Source organism: Eptatretus burgeri, chromosome 12 (assembly GCF_056783735.1).
Source record: "Eptatretus burgeri isolate ZD-2024b chromosome 12, Ebu_testis_v1, whole genome shotgun sequence".
In the NCBI taxonomy this organism is placed as follows: domain Eukaryota; kingdom Metazoa; phylum Chordata; class Myxini; order Myxiniformes; family Myxinidae; genus Eptatretus; species Eptatretus burgeri.
Window position 1 is genome coordinate 61,350,048 of NC_140972.1, and position 20,702 is coordinate 61,370,749.

The following is a 20,702-nucleotide window of genomic DNA, read 5'->3' on the forward strand; positions in this document are numbered from 1 at the left end:
CAATTCCGGGTGTTCGGTGGGAGATGGTCCAACTGCTCCATCTAGCGGTCGTCCTCGCCACCGAACTCGGCACGACAACAATACCTTCACCACCACCACTGAGAGTGGCACAACACTGTACACATTCAAGTTAAGAATTTTCGTCAGTCCCACGTTTGCAGTCTTGGGGGGGGGGGGCAAACCAGGTATCCACAACTTTTGTCTTAAATGACCCTTTGTCCCCGCGGCAAGTTTATTTGGGATCGGATAAGTGACAGCCATTCGTTGCATGGGCCACGGACATGCAGACTGAGGGACACCAAGCTGCACGTTTTAGTCTGACAATACGTTAATACAACTCCAGTAAAACAAGCCAAATGGAAATGCAACCAATCGACTCCTGTGTTCTATTCAAGGGTTATCTATTTATTACGTACTCTAATTTGGGTTTAACATTCTCTGCATGCTCCATCCAGACCTCTCCCTTTTCCATTGTGGTGACCTCAGCTGACCCTGTTTTTTTCGTAATCGCGCTTATTATTGAATCCTGCCGGGTGCGTACGTAATAAGTAGATGATGCATAATCGTTGTCGTTTCGAATTAAATATAACATTCATATTTGAGAAAGGATATAAATCCGTTCCATTGTGATTGTAATAAGAGTTTCCTTCGAAAGAACTTCAACACAGGCAGCCAGAAGAGTGAGTGGGTTCATCAGATTACAATGGTTGTTTGTTGAGCGGTGTAGTGCTCCGTACGCTGTTCACTCAGATTTTTAATTGTTTTTTAAAATAATACATGTTTCTTACCTCACATTTTAGTTTACAAATGTTATCAAGTATTGTATAAACGTGTTTCGTGGGTTATCCTTTGAGAAATGCCGTGTGAAGAAGCTATTTGGCTGGAATGGCGCGTCTGTTCGGAGGCATTGAGGGGTGAGGCGGAATTATTTTCAATATTTCAAATTACATTAGGAAAACTCTCGCACACATGTCGATTGGTGTCGATTGGAGCCGCTGTGTATGTAATCCGGTCGGGCACACCGGACATGTCGAAGCCACTGTACACCGTGTAACTCGCCCCACACCCGGTGCGCGGGCCACGTCACACATAAACAACGCGCCACAGCTTGTACTTGCAGCATGTACAATATGAACCGAGCTGTCCTTTTCCTTTGTTTACTTGCCCATTATCCGAGATGATTGGTCCGTGCTATGTGGGTCTTTGCATCGTGCTCACGAACTAGCAAACACAACCTGTCGCTGAGCTGATGGGACATGAAGAGGGAAGGGGAGGATGGGAGGAGGGATGGGGGAAGCGATGCCTCACCAAACGGCGGGTCCACAACCCCGGTCACGGGTCCACATCAGTAAATTACTCAACATCAATGGATTAAGGACTTCTTTGTAAGTTTCACAAACTCCAGGATCACTTTTTTTTAAATGCAATTCAGCCTCAGCGAGTTATAATCATGTGGAGTTTTCATCCCCCGCCTCCTCATTGGTGTTCCATTTACACGAAAGAGTTTTACTGCATTTACTGAGAACCTATTCTTACTCTCGACGACGACATCCTTCTCTTTGTGTTGTGGTGCATACCATTGATGTCGTTGGCCCTCGGTTTTCCTTTTGTTCCATTTTATTTGAACCATTTTTCCCAACCCCTCATTCTCTTCCCCCCCAACTCCCTCATTCTCTTCACCCAACTCCCTCATTCTCTTCACCCCAACCCCCTCATTCTCTTCCCCCAACCCCCTCATTCTCTTCACCCCAACTCCCTCATTCTCTTCCCCCAACCCCCTCATTCTCTTCACCCCAACCCCTCATTCTCTTCCCCCAACTCCCTCATTCTCTTCCCCCAACTCCCTCATTCTCTTCCCCCCAACTCCCTCATTCTCTTCCCCCAACTCCCTCATTCTCTTCCCCCCAACTCCCTCATTCTCTTCCCCCAACTCCCTCATTCTCTTCCCCCAACTCCCTCATTCTCTTCCCCCCAACTCCCTCATTCTCTTCCCCCAACTCCCTCATTCTCTTCCCCCAACTCCCTCATTCTCTTCCCCCCAACTCCCTCATTCTCTTCCCCCAACTCCCTCATTCTCTTCACCCCAACCCCCTCATTCTCTTCCCCCCAACCCCTCATTCTCTTCACCCAACCCCCTCATTCTCTTCCCCCAACTCCCTCATTCTCTTCCCCCCAACTCCCTCATTCTCTTCCCCCCCAACTCCCTCATTCTCTTCCCCCAACTTCCTCATTCTCTTCCCCCCAACTCCCTCATTCTCTTCCCCCAACTCCCTCATTCTCTTCCCCCAACTCCCTCATTCTCTTCCCCCCAACTCCCTCATTCTCTTCCCCCCAACTCCCTCATTCTCTTCCCCCCAACTCCCTCATTCTCTTCCCCCCAACTCCCTCATTCTCTTCCCCCAACTCCCTCATTCTCTTCCCCCCAACTCCCTCATTCTCTTCCCCCAACTCCCTCATTCTCTTCCCCCAACTCCCTCATTCTCTTCCCCCAACTCCCTCATTCTCTCCCCCCAACTCCCTCATTCTCTTCCCCAACCCCTCATTCTCTTTCCCCCAACCCCTCATTCTCTTTCCCCCAACCCCTCATTCTCTTCCCCCAACCCCTCATTCTCTTTCCCCCAACCCCTCATTCTCTTCCCCCCAACTCCCTCATTCTCTTCCACCCAAACTCCCTCATTCTCTTCCCCCCAACTCCCTCATTCTCTTCCCCCCAACTCCCTCATTCTCTTCCCCCCAACTCCCTCATTCTCTTCCCCCAACTCCCTCATTCTCTTCCCCCCAACTCCCTCATTCTCTTCCCCCCAACCCCTCATTCTCTTTCCCCCAACCCCTCATTCTCTTTCCCCCAACTCCTCATTCTCTTCCCCCAAACTCCCTCATTCTCTTTCCCCCAAACTTCCTCATTCTCTTTCCCTCCAACTCCCTCATTCTCTTCCCCCAACCCCTCATTCTCTTCCCCCCAACCCCCTCATTCTCTTCCCCCCAACCCCTCATTCTCTTCCCCCTGAAACCCCTCATTCTCTTCCCCCGAAACCCCTCATTCTCTTCCCCCGAAACCCCTCCTTCCCTTCCCCTCAAAACTCCTCTTCCTCCCAGAACCCCTCCTTCTCTTCCCCCCTGAACCCCTTCATCTCTTCCCCAACCCCTCCCTGTCTTCCCCAACTCTTTCTCTTCCTCCTCATTCTGTTCTCCCCAATCCCTCATTCTGCTCCCTCCCAACCCCCCTTCTGCTCCCTCCCAACTCCTCTTCCCCCAACTGCTCATTCTTCTCCTCCTCCCCCCCAAACCCCTCCTCTCTCTCCTCCTTCCCCCAACCTCTCCTCATTTTCCTTCTCTATCCCCCCCCTCCCCACACCTGTTCCATGATTCTCAGTATACATGTTCACTGCTACTATAATTAGCTTTTGTTCACAATTTGCACAAAGTGATCATTTGGCTTTTGTTTTGCATCATCTGTATATTACCCATCAAACGTGGGTGTGATACCAGTTCTTGTTACAAACATGGACTCCACTGCCTCTCAGGAGTGCAAGATGGGAATTGGCAACATCAGTCCACAAAGGAAAACCACAAAGTCTGCAGTTCAAGTGGACATCCTGCCCTGGAGGAGGATAGCTTATAGTTGTGATTTACTTTATGATTGTTGAGGAGTCAAAGAACGAGCAAGTCGACTATAAATTGGACAAAGTTAAACTACAAATAAACTGCTGGCATGAATATAAACAGTTTTACATGATTTAATTAATATATGACGAACGATGCTCGTGTTTATTACTTTGGCATTGTGGGAATAAAGGGAAATAACTTTACGGCTTCCTCCAGGGGCGGCACAGGTTCCAAGGGGGTTATTCTATCTGAACATGGCTCCCTGCTGGCATCTGTTGAGGGACGTTCAACAAACCATTGGGTAAGCCCATTCACTCTTCTCCATGCACGATGGGACCACAAGTTTAAACTTTCCTGTTCCTGGTTTTCTTTTGTGTCAAACTGTTCGTGTTTTCCCACGTAGTACTTCATGTGTATTACTCTGGCAGAAAATGTGTTTCTGGAGATTCTGTGCATGGTGTTCCAGATGAAATGCCATGATTTTATTGTTTTTATTATGAAACATTTGGTATTAATAATAATCAACGATTGATGACAAACAAAAAGGTGGTACTCCTGTCGAGAGGCAAGACCAGTTGCATGCAAGGATATGACCGCCGTCGCCATTCGGCACAGCACGTGTCTCCATCTGCACACGTTGTCCACGTGCATCCATAACTTTTCCAAAAGCATCTTTGCAAATACGGTGCGTGCAATCCTGAATCGCAGTGTCAGGTTGTCAACACTCTTGGGGTCCATCTTTCGGACTCGCTCTGATAGGAACCCCGCCGTAAGAAGTCGCGCGTATTGAGGTCCGAGGTCCGGGCTCGTCAGTAGCCAGGGAAGACCTTTATCAAAACGTGCATGGAAACGGTTTGAGATGACCCTGCCAGAGAGCCTGAAATGGAGGTAATCCAAGATGTTCTCAGTGGTGTGGGTGCACACCACTCTTTTGAACAGGTTTGTGTCTCCTGGGAAAATGTTGATGTTGCAATTCCACAAACTGTATGTCTGTGGTATTTCCAAGTAGGTATTCCCATCAAAAGAGGAGGGCCATTCCACTCTGGAGAGCCCACGCCAAACCAATAACCATTTACGAATATGCTGTTTGGTAGATACTATGGGGCGGGGGTTCTCAACGACTCAAAATCTCACATTCTGGATGTTGACGTTGCCGGTCAGATGGAAGTGTGACTCATCGGAACACCATACATACTAGATGAAGAACAGAAGAATCGGCCTCCATCAACTCCAGAAATCTCCAGCCAAAGGTTCGACGCTTCTCTTTACAAAGTGCTGTTGGTCTCGGCATGACATGAATTTTCTATGGAAACATGTTCTAGTCATTCCTCGTAATTATCCAGGTTGTTTTTGACGCACCTGCCCTTGTTAACAGTCGATTACAATTTTTATCTGGTCCTATCGCTCAACGTATGATCAATATCCTGCACAGTTTCAATGGCTCACACAGTCGCCTGGCAACTGTTTGCTTTGTCTGTAAACGTTGCCTTTGTTCTGAAATTGTCGTACAAATCCATGAACGAACTTTCAGTTTGGGGCCATGGGATATCGAACTTGCATCAAAGAATCACTCGACAAGTTTGTTTTTCTGCTGTACAGTCAGCTTCCGGTCAGCCATGTTTCCATCTGCAAGTACCACCTGTGGACAAAAACAATATAACATGAAACAAAGCTTGTGACTTCCCCTCTGTATGGTGAGTGGTACGAGTATCTTCACTGATATTTCGTACGGTCTTGTGACGAGTTGCATGTTTCTTCCCAGCACCCTGAAGAACTTACAAAAATTCCTGCCCGAAGCTACAGGTGGCACTGCATCAGCTGTTCGGTTGAGCCTTTGATGATAAATGTGTAAACTCATGCATGACATTTCATGTGGAACTCCCAGTAGAAAAACTGAATACAAGCTGTCCTTTCATGGATAATGAAATAATTCTGTGCTTGTGTAACAGCTTGTAGGGATGGACAAGTGTGCAGAGGTGATAAACAACATGATGGAGGAAGCCAAGATCAAGGCTGGCCATGATAAGGATGTGCCTTTACAGTCATTGGTAAGTTTCAGTAACCCTGTGGTATAATTATCCCCTTGCTTTAAAAAAAAAAAAAAATAATAAAACGTGGGGGGGGGGGTCTGTAATTGGGTCTGTCTTTGTCTGTCTATTGTGATTGGGTCTGTCTCTGTCCGTCTGTGTCTCGTCTGTCTCTCCATCATGCTGTCTCCTCATAAATGGTTGTGCAGAAATTCACCAAACTTAGTAGTTTTAATCGGCTACGTATGGTAAGAACATGCGAGAGCAGTACTTTGGGCCTACCCTGTGAGGTGGGGTCAAAAGGTCAAATACCAAAAGATGCAATAATGGGCACATTTTAAAACGTTTTTTTCAATGAAACTTTGTATTTACAATCAGCATTGGGGGACGCATGAAATATGTAACCATTTTTTGGTTTGACCCCCGGTTCATGCACCTGGTGGGGGGGGGGGGTAGGGACTTTGGGTCACGTGGGACAAAAATTTAGATATTGGGTCATTCCCGGTGGAACTTTTTACCATCTTTGAACTTTGCTTTCGGTGGGAAATGTGGGGATTTGCAATGGCGCACCACTGACTTCGCTTTAGTTATATTAAGCATTCGGTTTTTGTTTGGAAACATGGAGTGAGCATTTTTCTCAATTTCGGTGATCCTGGTTAAAGTCCTCAAAAACGGAATTTTGACTGATCGAAGAGAGTCTTCATCCTCTCAGTTCACGAGTGAAGATAAGTATAGGTAGTGTTCAATCCCTCCTGCATCAGTTAAACTTCTGAAAGGCTACTGCAAGGTGGGTGCCAAGATGATTGACGTTTGGCCCAAAAACAGGCGTTGTGATTCGTATCGAGGTTTGTTCCGAGTTTTCCGCTCAATTCGGTCAAAAAGGCAATGATCGTGGACAGGCCATGCTGCTCCTATGGTTGGCAGCGAGTGCCCCAGAAGCAGCAGGAGAAAGAGAGTGGCATCTGTATGTGGGAGAATTGCGTGTCCAGCCTGTGGGTCGCCCAGATATCTCAGATGGCAGAGCACTGGTAGTGCTAGTTTACTAGCGGACCTGGGTTTGATTCCTGGTCTGGGAATGTAATTTCTCCCACATAGTGATTGTGAGTGGCCTAATTGCGTTAATATAATCTTTGTTTCCTGTTCATGTATACTTTTTATTTTTTTTATTTTTAGCTGTTTTTGTCATGTTTTGCAAACGGAAGAAGTAGTCCGAATACAAAGCAGACGCGGACAGGCTTTGCATTTTCAGGTGCTTTCTGGTCATTTTTGTTATTTGAAGCGGTCTTGTAAAAATGCCACAATTGGCTATGTTAACACGAATTGGCTATGCCACAATTGGCTATGTTAACAATTGGCTTAACATGGATTTTGCCTAATTTGCAAAACCCCCTTTGGTGGGTGGGAGGAGAATTAAGTCACTACAACTTCCATCGTGTGACCCCGAGTCCCCTTGTCAAGTTAGGTTGAGATTGAATGAGTAATGGCCGAATGTATCACTGTCAAAATGACTGATTGACTGACTGACTGACTGACTGACAAACGAACACCAAGTTGCATGTTTTAGAATGATGGATTTTTACCGCTGTAGTGCAGCGGTTACATAGGTGGATGAAAATCAGACATTTTACCTGCATTCGGTGCAATGATTTATCTGCCTAATGAGTTGACATTACTTCCTCATACCTGGTGAATAGCTTAATGGTTCGGGTGGTGGGCTTGGGATCCCACGATCCTGAGTTCAAATCGCACTTAGCTGTTGAATTAATACCAGGTGGGGTTGACTCTGCCTGTCATCCTTCCGAGGTCGGCAAAATGAGTACCAGCTTGCTGGTATCCTGTGTCGGAGTGGCGACCCGTCCAGGATTGTGTCTAATAGCCAACGAGACTGCTTCGGCAGCACCAACGCTCTGCACAGAGTATGGTCCCAATGGATGGATGGATTACTTCCTCAGGTTGTGCTTGAGGTTACGTTATTTTAAATCTTGGATATCCCTCGATCTAAAACTTTACTTTGTAACTGAAGTTAATTTGAAAGCTGACAAGACTCAACTCTTCCCAACCCCCTCCCTCCGCCCCACACATACTTCTCATCTCTGCCACACACGCACTGGACCTCTCACTTTGCTTAAGGGACTTGCTCTGAGTGGAGGAGAGCAGATTGACACAAACCATACCTTGGTGAAGAAATTGAAGAAGCACTACCCTTCCCTCAGCTTCTGTTACTCCATCACTACAGATGCCATTGGTGCCGTGGCTACAGCGACAGATGGAGGTGAGTGAGATGGGTATGGACCCCAAATTACGAGTGCAATGCAAACGTTCTGCAGATCAATCTTTAGAACATGCTGCAGTCTTCACACCAAATGGATGTGCTCTCAATGCAGTACGTACATTGACAATGACAGTACAGTCCATACATTTAAAATGGAGAGCGTTTATAAACTACTATTAATTACGATCAAGTCCCCATGGAAATGCTGCTTAACGTAAAATGTGGCTTCAACAGTCTTCCAATGACGTTCCCTGTCAGCATGTCGTGCCGTCTTTCGGTTGCCGGCAGTCAGTTCGCGCTGTCCCTCGGAAATTGCTGGTCTCCATAAAAGTTATTCCTGGTGAAAATTCACAGTCGAAAAAAAACTTCCAATTCACAATCTCGCGAGATATATCCTGTGAAAATTCTGTGGAATTGCCACTCTCAAGTGATTGTGAGTGGCCTAATTGTGTTAATAAATGATCCGAAATTAATTATCTTCTTCGTGATGCAAAAATACAACATTAAAATCAAATAACGATGAAACTATGTTTAATTCACAATCGCATGAGATTCCATCATCTCGCTATATTTTAGGTGATAGGCAGACAGACGTGACAAGCATATTATCATATACTAGTGGGGCACCCGTGGGAAACCCATGGGCACAGACACGTATGACATTTGGGCATCTTGAGTTCGATGTTGCGCGGAGAGTCTTCCAAAATGGATGCTGGCAATTCATCAGATCCAGAAATGATGTAATGTACACAATTTATTTACTTCACATAACATGTGAATACATGTCCATGCACATGTGAAATAGTTTGTTTAGAAATCCCGGATATCTGAAGTGGCTGTGTTTGGAGCAAAACCGAATTGCAACTTCGGACATTGTTTCGGAAGTTGTGATATTTTCCATCATTACCTTGATAAAGTTGTTGCAGTCAAGCAGGTATGGCATAGTGGAGGTAATTGGACTTTGTAAGTGTAAATCCATCCTCTTCCCCTGTTGATTCATTTGTGAAATGTTTCGCAGAACAGTACACGCATGGTGAGGTCATGGGACCACAAGTATACTCTTGGACGATATTATCAGATACTTCGTCCGATTCATTACAGATGCTGTTGTATATGTTTGCTGTGCACACATTACCCTCCAAAGTCTTTGTTGCTCACCATCCTGTACAAGTCTGTGTTGAATCAGCCATCTCATTCTCCCACCTCATTCTTTTTCTTGCTGCATCCTGTACAAGTCTGTGTTGAAGTCGATCAGCCATCTCATTCTCCTGCCTCATTTTTTTTTTTTTATCTCTGCTACCGAAGGTGAAGGAGGTTGTTTTCACCCCCTTTCTGTCTGTCTGTGTGCAGGATATTTCATAAAGTTGTGGACGGATATGGATGAAATTTTGTGGACAGGTTGGGTGTGTGACAAGGACGAAATGATTAGGTTTTGGTGAAGATCTGGATCCGGATCCAACGACTGGAATGTTTTTTTTTAAGTGATTCTTCACCATTGAGAGATGGGGCTAAACTCGTATGTACCACGATATCTCAAAAAGTTGTGGACGGATTCGGATGAAACTTGGTGGACACGTTGGGTGCGTGACAAATTGGTTTGATTTTGATGAAGATCTGAATCGGGATCTGGAAATGATAATTATTAATCTCTTAAAGAGATTCTTCACCATTGAGAGATATGGCCAAAAACGATATATAAAGTATGATATTTCAAAAAGTTATTGAGCCCGATATGTTCTCGTGGATCAGCCATTACGTGGTGGAGGTATGCGCTCTACCGAGTGCCCGTCTAGTTTTTTTTTTTTTTTTAGCGACGATCAATGATGCACTATTGTCTGACCTGTATACATTTAAATATGTAGATGGATTTGACTCTGGTTCACACCAGCCTACGAATATACAATTAGCAACCAATAACCATTTGAAATGATCTCAATGCAATAATATGAGTTAAACCCTGCAGAATGTGTAAAAATGGATATTTCATTTATCTGAGATCCTCCAAATGAGCCAATTGTTTGCATTGGAAACCATCAACTGCATAATGTATGCACGGCAAAAGTTTTAGGTGTTTATATTCAAATTGATTTAAAGTGGGAAGCTCAAGTAGAGGATATTGAGAAACGTCGAAATGGTAAACTTCACTTGTTGCATCTTTTGAAACATCATGGCTTACCGCCCCAAGATTTGCGTACTGTTTTCAAAAGTAATATTCGTTCTCTTACCGAATATGCAGCAATTGTCTGGAGTGGACCACTTGCAAAACAGGAAAATTTTCACATTGAAAGATTTCAAAAACGTGCTCTTCGCCTACTATTGGGATCCAAATACACAAGTTACCCACAAGTTTTGTCTCATTATTCACTTCCTCTTCTGGAAGAATGCAGAAAATCACTTTGCATTGCATTCTTGGGGGGAAAAAAAACTTGAAAACCAACAAATTAATTTGTCAAAAAAATTCCCCATTAATAGCTCCACAAGGATCCTCAGATGGACTGCCAAGTTCCCTGAACAAACCGTTTTAACAAGATGCTTTACTTTACTCGATTCATGTTTTCATTTCAAAGTGGATCGATGTTATCAGGATTGTACTAGCTGAAGTAACTCAATGCTGGTCGTGTGTATATGTATTTTTTTTGTTTTTTTTGTCTTTAAATCTCTTACCTTTTAGTTATTTATTTATTTTTACGAATGTTCTTTTTTTTGTTTTTTTAACAATGATCCATTTCTTCTTTTCTTATTTTTTCATGATTTAAACCCACATAAAATTTGACATGTTGTTGCAATATCTGGAATTGAAATAAACAATTTTATTTGTATTTTATTTCAATTTTTTTGTTGTTGTTGAGCGGTTTCGGAGAAAATTATGTCCAAAGAATTTATTTCTTAAACTATACGTTTTGCTTCTACTTTGATTAAAACTTTGTTTTTTTTCTTTTTTTTTCAATTCTCATCCTCTTGCATTTCCTTTTGGGTAATGCATTGGAAAGTCTCCCAAGCTACCATTGCAAAGGGACACGATTCAAAATGTGTTTTTTGATCTTCAGTCACAAAAATATTTGGGTAACATCGCTGTCTTCACATCAGGCGGTATTGTCCTGATATCAGGGACAGGATCAAACTGCAAGCTACTCAAAGTGGATGGCACGCAGCATTCATGCGGAGGCTGGGGCCACATAATGGGCGATGAAGGTTCAGGTAAGGTCACAAATCTTCGGTGGGCAGGTCATCCCCTGTAATTGCACCAAGGATGTGATTTCATACATCATAACAGTATCACGAATACATGTGACTTTGTCGTTGCACTGATTCTTGTCATGCAGCATACTGGATCTCACATTTGGCCCTCAAGACTGTGTTTGATTACCTAGACAACTTCACATCATCTCCACATGACATCAGCTACGTCCAAAACGCCATGCACGATTACTTTAAGGTGCAGGATACACACGAGATGGTCTGACGTCACGAGAGCTCCCTGCATGAATTTCGTTCCCCATGTTTTATCAGCTGCTCACTTCCCACAACTACTCTTCCCAAACTTGCTTTTGTTTCTCACAGCTTTCTTTTCCACATATAGGTGCCATCTTGCATTGACCTCCTGCCTCACCTGTACACCAATTTTGAGAAGTCAAAGTTTGCAGGTTTCTGCCAAGAGCTCGCTGAAGGCAAGTACTTTTAAGTTCTTGTCTTTGTTTTGTCTTTTGCTTGTATAATAATCCAATCTGTTTCCTCAAGTTGAAATGATTATAATCGCATACTTGCTGTCAAAAGCAGTGACCTCAAAATTGTCCAATATTTTTAAATCGTCTCTTTCCGATGAAATAAGTTCAATCTTGTAAATATTTTCATGCATTTACACAGGTGCAAATGAAGGAGATGCACTGTGCCTCAGCGTGTTTCAGCAAGCTGGTTGCATGTTGGCTCGTCACATCGTGGCCTTGCTTCCCAAGGCAGAGCAGGTGCATTTCTTTCCTGTGTCAGCCCATAGCTCGTTTAAGTTTTAAAGTTTAAGTGTAAGTGGTACTTGGAAAACATTGGCGTGGCTATGTAAACAATATACATTTACTGAGGAATAAACAGACCATTTGTTACTCTACAGTCGACACAATCTTCTCATCAAGTGTAAAGTATATTGGCCAAGGCTATGACAATTTTTGGAAGCCTTCATTGAATTTTAAGAATTTTTTTTGCACATCCTTTGGTAACATCTCTCATAGTCTTAATAATGGCAAGGAAATGCATGTGTCATGGAGTTGTACAGCTTGTGAATAGATGTAATATCTGGTGAAATAGTGGATGAGGAACAGCAACACAGCTGGTAGAGCAGGCTAGTGGGAGCTCGTCTTCTTCCATAAAGTAATGTACCAGGAAGTTGCTACCACACTAAACCATAAATGCAGCCTCTGCTTTAGCGAACAAGACATTCTAAGGTCCACATCCAACACAGTGGATAGCAGATATATCTATCTTGGATGCAAGCCCATCATCGGTCATGTCCGCTGAGTCACGAGACTACGCAGCCCACCAGCAGAGCTTGTGCTGCCTTATTTCACGAGAAATCCAATCATAGTTTTCTACTTTAATGGCACATTCACTTTCACGATATTGTTTACAACTACTGCAGTGCCTCTATCTTTGCAATGAATGACGCCAATGCGTTTCATTTACTCTGAGAAACAATTGCTTATGAGTTCAGAAAGGTGCTAATTCGGTTGTACTTCATGCACATGGTTTTCAACAGAATGGATGTCGACAAAGTTTCAGTGCAGGTCAAAACTTGTATCAAAACACTGTCAGGCACTTGCCCTTGCACCAGACTTGGTGGCATAATTGTTGGAAAATCTGTTTTGAGTCTGGCTGGTCGGTGGTTCGATTCCGATCCTGGCCGAGTCGTACCAAAGACTTCAAAAACGTTATGTGCTCCTTGCTTTGATGCTCAAAATATGAAGAATGGAGCACAGACAAATCCCATTGATTCGCATCCATGGGTATGAGGAAATTTTCCCGTTGAGTGTGGAGAGAAAAGCGACGTCATAAAGTTGGCCTTTTCTGGTCCCCATAGTGCCCCGGGAGATTACTTCACGCCAATTATACACATCCCAGACAAATAGTCATTACAATCTTCGTTTCCTAAATGCAGACATTATCAAAGTTACATATAAGCTTCTACAAGTCGCCTAAGGTGTAACCTAGGCAGCTCGGCCGAAGTGTTGAAATTTAAGAGGTGGTTTGAGAGTGCGCAGTCAAGCATCGATTGAAATTTCTGTTAATCTTCTTTTTAATGCCCATTATTAATCCACCTTTTATTGTGCGGTCGGCCGGGGGAAGATTGGCCTGAGTCTTCACGAATCAGCTGGCCAGGCCTGATGTTTGACTAGTTTGGGCAGGAATTTGGAATTTGGCCACGGTGCCGGCGATAGCTCGCCTACTCCTTGCGAAGACACTGTGGGATCTTTGAAGTCCAACATTGTATGCCGGCAGATGGGAATCCTGTTTGACGTCCATCCGAAGGACGGCCCACACATTGATGAATCGCCCTGCCTGTGAAACACCAGGCTGCAGCTTATAGCTGGGTCGGGAATCAAACCCAGGCTGGACAGCTTTGAGGTGAGTGTGTGTACCTCTAGGCCATCCAGTCAACCCATTAAAATTTCTATTAATGCTGGACAAAAATGTCGATGGATTACAGCCACACATTTACTTTCCTTTTTCGTCTGATGTACCTTTAATTCACGTCCATGGTCTTGACCTTTATAGGGATATATTAGGGTTGACCACCCTTTTCATGTAATCCAAGATGACATCTTAAAGATTTTATTTATAATGCACAAAAATGGTGATTCAAAGCCTTTTAAAACTGTTGGACAAGTTTTGCAATGAAGCACGAGTCAAATTGGGACTTTAGGTCCTCGATGAAGACCACTCTGTGGTCAAAAAATGTCAAACCTGAGCTTTTATCTATCAGCTATTACTTGATTTGGTGTGCCTTGTTTACTTAATAGATGTCCTTGCCTAATTACACCAGATTCCTTGTAAATCCCATTCCTTTTTCAGGACCTACTTGATGGAAAGCTAGGCCTTCCTATAGTGTGCGTTGGCTCTGTTTGGAAAAGCTGGGATCTCATGCGAGAAGGTATGGTTAATATTCTGCAACTTCTTCCAAATAATCGACTCCTTTGCCTTGCTTAATTATTTTATTTGTTCACATTCTGTAATTCAATGTTCCTTCATGCAAGTTGTACATAAAACTGGTTTAAACATTGTTGTGCTCTGCACGAAATATGCATTGGGTCGGAAATGGCATCCTGCCCAAAGAGCAACACTGCACCCTCAGTTTCTCACCAATCTCACCTGAACCTTGTTGAACATCACCTTTATGGCAGTATGTTCACCTTGCATTGATCCAAATGTTTACTTTGCAAATGAACTAATCGTTTAATGAGAAAATTGTTTCAAAAGTATAAGCACTCATTCAAAAGGTGAGATTGAATTACCTTCAGAAGGCAGTTCTGCAAACAGGTTAGCTTGGATTTTGGGAATTAAACCAGGAAGGGGGTTCTGGAAGAACACATGCATCTTCGAGGATCTAGGGAGTTTTTTTTGGAAGGCTGAGAGAGCAGGGAAAACAAGACTAGAAGAAAGGCAGTGAAAACTAACACCATCAGACTCCAAAAAACAAAGGCTGCCAATCTTTCTATGATATGGGAGCAATATGCCATGCGTTTCTCCGTCATTGCAGGGGTTGCCAATAATGTTGAGAGCTTTAGGTTCTCCAGAATCCAGGAAAGACAAATGTAAAGTGGGAACACCAGCTGATAGGGAAGGGCAGTCTCCATTGAGCTACACACAAAGGGCTTGTTGGCTGAGTCGTTCTGATTTTTCAAGGAATGACATGGAATGATGGAGGATGCCCAGTCTGTGGCTGGTTTTGAAGGCCAGCTTTGCTACATCGTCATGCCACAGGCAGTGAGCTTGGAAAGCAGAACAGGATGCCAGAATTTGTGGAATGCCTATCAAGTTTTTCCATCAAAATTTGTTGAATGCCTATCAAGTTTTCTGTCATGGGAGGTGGTCCTAACCTCTTGTTTGAGAGTTAGAACTTCTGACCATGGCTGAGAGAGAAGCAGTAGCCTTTCCATTGTTGAATGACTGGGACAGGATCCAAACTGATGGTCAAATACCATCCTTTAAAACAAACAAACAAAAAATAAGAAACACTTCACCTCAGCAGAAAAAATGTATTCCATGACTTTATAATTGCAAGTAAACTGATTGACCTGTATTTGAGAATATCAGTGTTTCTTCTTTTTGTGAATGAGATTGATGCTAGATGACTGAGGTAGATTGGAGCTGGGTGTACGAAAGTTTGGGTGTACGAGATTTGAAGACAAACACTTTGTTGAGACATTCTGCCCCTTCTCGAGCAGAGTCTATGGTGAGACCATTTGAGGTGAAGGGAACAATGCAACAGAGACAGACTTGACATGGTTCCACTTGGACTTTGAGAAAGATTAGTTAGAGAGTTCAGCCTTGTGATTACCAAGATGTTCTCTGGCTTGCCTATTGAAGGACACGCACTTTTTGTGAGCTTAGAGTGACATAAAGTTACCTTCCACTTTGAGAAAGTAAGCTGCTTGACTGGCGCTGTCTCACCACATGTTTTGGTGTACCTGGGTTGAGAGGGTGGATAGGATAGCTGCAAATGAGATGGGATAAATTGATTTGTGAAAGAGAGTAGGCTTTGCTGAAAGTATTTCTATGTTGAACTAATATCAGGTGCAGTGGAGATGGCAGTCCAATTCTTTTTTTTGAGAGGGCTGTGTGAATAAAAAGAAATGTGTGGGCTATTCAAGTCAAATTCTGCAGAGAGGTCCCTCTCTAACAACTGCCAGAGATGTAGGCTTTGATAAGAACATGGTCAGAACGGCAGAGGAAGAACAGAAGTTTAATACAAGTTTGTCTTTTCCTGGTTTGTCTTTTCTAAGAGGGCTGGGAATATACCATTACCAGAGTTTTAATGTTGTTTTGCTCATTTTTTTGACAAGTTTGAGTTGAAAAAGACAATGATAAATGCTAAGCATGAAGAGAGGAAACAAAGGAGTGAAGGATGGAAATAACATGTAAAGCTAAAGACCCCTGAGCATGTGGCCTAGCTGAGGCCGAGACAAACACAAACTCATAATGACTGAACAGGACCAAGCAAGTATGTTCAAGAAGACACGGGAACGGATTCACGATACGAATGACAGGGAATAAGTGACAACAGTTCGACAAAACAGATCCGATCCGGTATACATTATTTAGCTTTTGAAGAAGTTGGGGGTGGGGGTGGCATAATGTTATGTTTAAATGCAAATGTCATTTGCTCTTTATATTTGTCAGTCAGGATGGTGCAGAGGTAATGCTTGGCCTTTGGGCTGTCGAGTTTGGGTTCAAATCTGAACCTGACAATAAACTGTCATCCTGATGCCTCATTGGCAGGGCTTCGCATCAATGACTGTGTCGTCCCTCAAATGGACATTAAACTTGTGTTTTGTTAAATATCCCATGGTGTCCTTCAATGAAGAGAAGGCAAGTTATAGCCTGCACTCAGGACCCATTCCAAATTCCTGCACGAATGAGCAGGGGCACTGCATCAGCTGCAGAGCTCTCATATGAGCCTCGACAAGGTATACAAAAAAAAAAAAGAGCCACGCTTCAGGAATGATGCAACCAGGGAAACATTCATAATCGAATCCTGGTCCAATATTAATTTATTTACAACTCGTATGTTGCTGTAATAAACTCCAAGCCATCCTGAAATTGCTTTTTTCGGTCATCTCTACCGAGATGACCTAATAAAGCCGGACCAAATGTCGGTCCGTCCGTACGTTCGTCAACAATTTTTCTTTCCGATCTTGATGAAACTTAGTATGTGGGTAGAGGTCTATGAGTGTTGCACAGCGATATAACTTTTGTCAGGGACGAGGTCACGTAAGTTATAAAAATCGCCATTTTCAAAACCTATCGAGTCTGCCATTCTACAAGATATTCGGAAACTGTTTATTGATTATGATAGTACAAAATATTATCTTTTATCTAACCGGACAGATTTTTGAATTTCCTTCCTGTTTGATCGTCACGTGATCTGGAAGATGGCCAAAAACGCCGATGCGATTCGCAAAGAAGGAAGGAAGGAGAAATGAAATATAAATATAAAACACATTTTTAGCCTTTTATATTTGTACATTTTCCGCCGAAGGTGCAAAAGTTTCAAAACCCGAAACGTAAACGTCGGCATTTATTTGCAAAATATAATTTCGTGTGCGCGTGCCAAAATGTCGAGTCATTTTTAACCAAACTGCGCAGTAGAACTGCGCAGCTCGACTGCACAGTGCAGTAGTCTTCGTCATAACTGAACATTGAGAACTTGTAGTATTATAGAGATGACCGTCACCCCCACACGGGGGTAATTTTCTTGCACTATATTTTCAGGATTCTTGGAAGTGCTCGATTTAGGCCGCAAATCCTGCACTACACGTTGCCTGTCCTCCATAACGCTGCTGCGCCTGAAACAGAGTTCTGCTTACGGTGGGGCTAGTCTCGGTGCCCGAGAGGCCGGCTTCCATCTGCCCCTCGACTACAACACCTACACGGAGGCCTTTTTCAGCCACACATTTTCTGCGTCCTAGCCCTTCTACAGTTGCATTGTACTGCTCCGCCCATGCGAACACGGTTCTGGAACTTTCAAGATTTTAAAATATATAATTTCCCATTGCTTGGCGATCTGCTAATGACTCGGTTGGCAATGCAGGTTTTGTGGTGTTGAGCATTTGAAAATGTTTTATTCTATTTGCCAGTGAAGGATTATTTTGTGGTATTTTATATGTTCTTAATTTTAAGTTTCATTATTAGATCAAATATAATGGTTTTGTTCAATGTTCTATAACTTGTCGTTGAGAATAATTACAGATTTTCAGGTGAGGTTTTAAATGATTGTTCCTTTATAAGACCTATTGTTGTTTTGTGTGTGGGGTGGGGGGGGGGGACCTCCTGTTTGGTCCTAATCACTTTTTATTGCGGGTTCTTATCTAATTATTTATCAGTCTAATGAATGCCAATAGCTGGCTACAAAATCTGTCAACAAAATATAAATTGATTGGATTCTCTCCATGTCGGAAAGCTGTTTTCATCGGTTGCTCGATAACAAACGAGTAAATAAGCTCTGCAGCTTAAATTATGAATACTGTTGATTTTACAATAAGAAAATAGCTTGATGAAGACGAGATGCAATAAATAAGCAATTAAGATAAAATAATAATTAAAACAATACTTAGCCTGCAAATATGGAGCTTCCACTGAAAATTGTAATGACAAAATGAAAATATAAGGAAATTTATCGACAATGTCAAACCAATTAGCAGGAAGAGAGACAAGACAGGCAAAACATGCACAGTGTGCATGATAGATTTAATACAAAACTCTGGATGTGCAGTCGAGAGGACTCATTGGCAGGGGACCAGCTCTCATTAAATAGGGGGCACTCAGGCAAGGGGTCAAGAGGGCTGCTGTTGGCCTCCTTTCATGGTGAAGGGACAGTGTTCCTTGTGGGAGTCTGAGGGTGAAGCCCCCTGAAGTCGGGAAAGCAGCAGGTAAACAAAGCAGGCATGGTTCGTGAAATGTATGAGTTCAGCTCAAATAGGTGGTGATGTGGTTTTGGGCTTTGCTATTGATTGGGAAAATTAAGATTAGAGACTCCTCGGGAGACTATTATACAGGGTGGCCAAGAAATACCTGACATTTATATTTAATGTAAAAGGACCTTTTAGACAGAAAATGAGAATATTAGCATATCATACGAAACTAGTCTCAAAAAAATACATCAATGACCCTACAGTCGTGGTCAAAAATATTCGCACCCTTGCACTTTTTTTCAAATAACTCACAATTTTCTACAAAAATAACTTGAAATTGACAAAAGTATTCGGTTTCCACAATTTTTTATTTCACTTTTAATCTTACAGAACCTTTGTTTTTTATTCAGAACTTAATATATCCTTTTAAATCAGAAAATAAAAATGGCATTGACAAAATTATTTACACCCTCTACTTAATATTTGGTATTACAGCCTTTGGACAAAATAACTGCAGTCAAGCGCTTCTTATAGTCATGAATGAGCTTCATACACCTCTCTACTGGCAGTTTGTCCCACTCTTGTGCAAACTGCTCTAGTTCTCCCAGATTTGAAGGGTGCCTTCTCCCAACTGCTGTTTTCAGATCTCCCCATAGGTGTTCAATGGGATTTAGATCTGGACAGATTGCTGGCCACTTCAGAACAGTCCAGCATTTTGTCTTGAACCATTCCTGGGTGCTTTTTGAAGTGTGTTTGGGGTCGTTGTCCTGCTGCAAAACCCATGACCTTCGACGGAGACCCAGCTTTCTGACACTGGGTTGAACATTGTGCTCCAAAATGCCTTGGTAATCTCCTGATTTCATGATGCCATGTACACGTTGAAGACACCCAGTATGAGAGGCAGCACAACAACCCCAAAACATCACTGAACTTCCTCCATGTTTGACTGTGGGGAAGGTGTTCTTTTCTTTGAAGGCTTCATTTTATTTTCTGTAAACATGGAGATGATGTGCTTTACCAAACAGCTCGAATTTGGTCTCATCTGTCCATAGGACATTCTCCCAGAAGGATTTTGGCTTGTTTGTGTGTGTTTTGGCAAAATTCAGTCAGGCTTTCTTATGTCTCTCAGCAGTGGGGTCCTCCTGAGTCTATTACCATAGAATCCCATTTCATCGAGTTGGCAATGGATGGTACGAGTTGAAACTCTTCTACCTTGTATTTGAAGGTCAGCTTGACTGTTTGGCAGTTGATCGAGGTTCTTTCTCTACCATTCGAACAATCCTTCACTGCAATCTTCGATCAAGTTTTGTCTTGCGGCCACGTCCAGGTAGGTTGTCTGCAGTGCCATGGGCCTTACACTTCCTGATAACGTTACGTACGGTGGACACAGGAACATCAAGGTGTCTGGAGATGAACTTGTAGCCTTGCGATTGTCTGCCTTGAAGACCTGGAGGGAAGAATGAGATTAAAGAGAATGTGCAATTTGGTTCCACTGGTGGGGAAAAAGAGGAACAAATGAGTAGAGGTGAGTCTTGATCCTGGATTTCGGTAGTTTCACCAAAAGGGGGTTTCATTGTGGACTGTGTGCGCCTTGAAGAAATGAGGCGGTGGGGGGCAAAGCACAGAAAGAGCAGATGGTGCAAGACCAGAAAGGAGGTGGTGGAAGGCAGAGAGCCACTGACTTATCTGTGATGGCAAAGTGATAGGCCCACAGACGTAACTTCATCGTGGGAGATTCCAATAATCTTGATGGCCTTGGTTTTTACGTCGTCAAGCTGAGGAAGATGTGAAGCAGGGGAGCCAGTCCAGATAGGAGAGCAATATCATATCAAGCTGCAGATGAAGGCCTTGTATATGGAGAGGAGTTCAGGTGTGCCAAGAAAGGACTTTGCACGACGGAGGATGCCTTGTCTGTAATGAGCCAGACGAAGGTTCGAGCCCAACTGTCTTTATTTCCGCATTCACCCATAGATCATTGGATCCAGCAACAACAACAACAACTCAAAACATCCACCTCAATGCTCATATTAGCAGCCAAAACTAGTACCATTACTCGTAACCCCACCCCGCCTCAAATTACTGAAAACATGTAAAACACCAAAAAAAACCAATTGTAACAAGTGAACCCCAGTCGAGTCGTAATTTAACCGGCCACTCAAACTCACATAACATAATCGTTGA

At 43.2% G+C, this 20,702-nt stretch overlaps 1 protein-coding gene across 2 annotated transcripts; it reads left to right on the forward strand.

Moving 5' to 3' along the window:
* The first annotated feature begins 785 nt into the window (after positions 1-785).
* Positions 786-18,069, forward strand: NAGK (N-acetylglucosamine kinase). 2 transcript variants are annotated; one of them, XM_085848211.1, is made up of 10 exons: positions 786-914; positions 3,823-3,907; positions 5,556-5,654; positions 7,764-7,905; positions 10,993-11,103; positions 11,229-11,341; positions 11,486-11,573; positions 11,770-11,867; positions 13,963-14,041; positions 17,383-18,069. In XM_085848211.1, the coding sequence occupies exons 1-10, from the start codon at positions 886-888 to the stop codon at positions 17,577-17,579; spliced, it is 1,041 nt and encodes a 346-aa protein (XP_085704337.1). In that variant the 5' UTR covers positions 786-885; the 3' UTR covers positions 17,580-18,069. The 2 variants fall into 2 exon arrangements, with proteins under 2 accessions (XP_085704337.1, XP_085704336.1); XM_085848210.1 differs by lacking the exon at positions 786-914 and adding an exon at positions 1,340-1,385.
* The last annotated feature ends 2,633 nt before the right edge of the window (positions 18,070-20,702 follow it).

Coding starts and splice junctions, on each gene's coding strand:
- NAGK (XM_085848211.1), top strand. CDS start 886: ATGGCGCGTCTGTTCGGAGGCATTGAGGG. Junction 7,906..10,992: donor GGCTACAGCGACAGATGGAG/GTGAGTGAGATG, acceptor TCTTCACATCAG/GCGGTATTGTCCTGATATCA. Junction 11,574..11,769: donor CTGCCAAGAGCTCGCTGAAG/GCAAGTACTTTT, acceptor GCATTTACACAG/GTGCAAATGAAGGAGATGCA.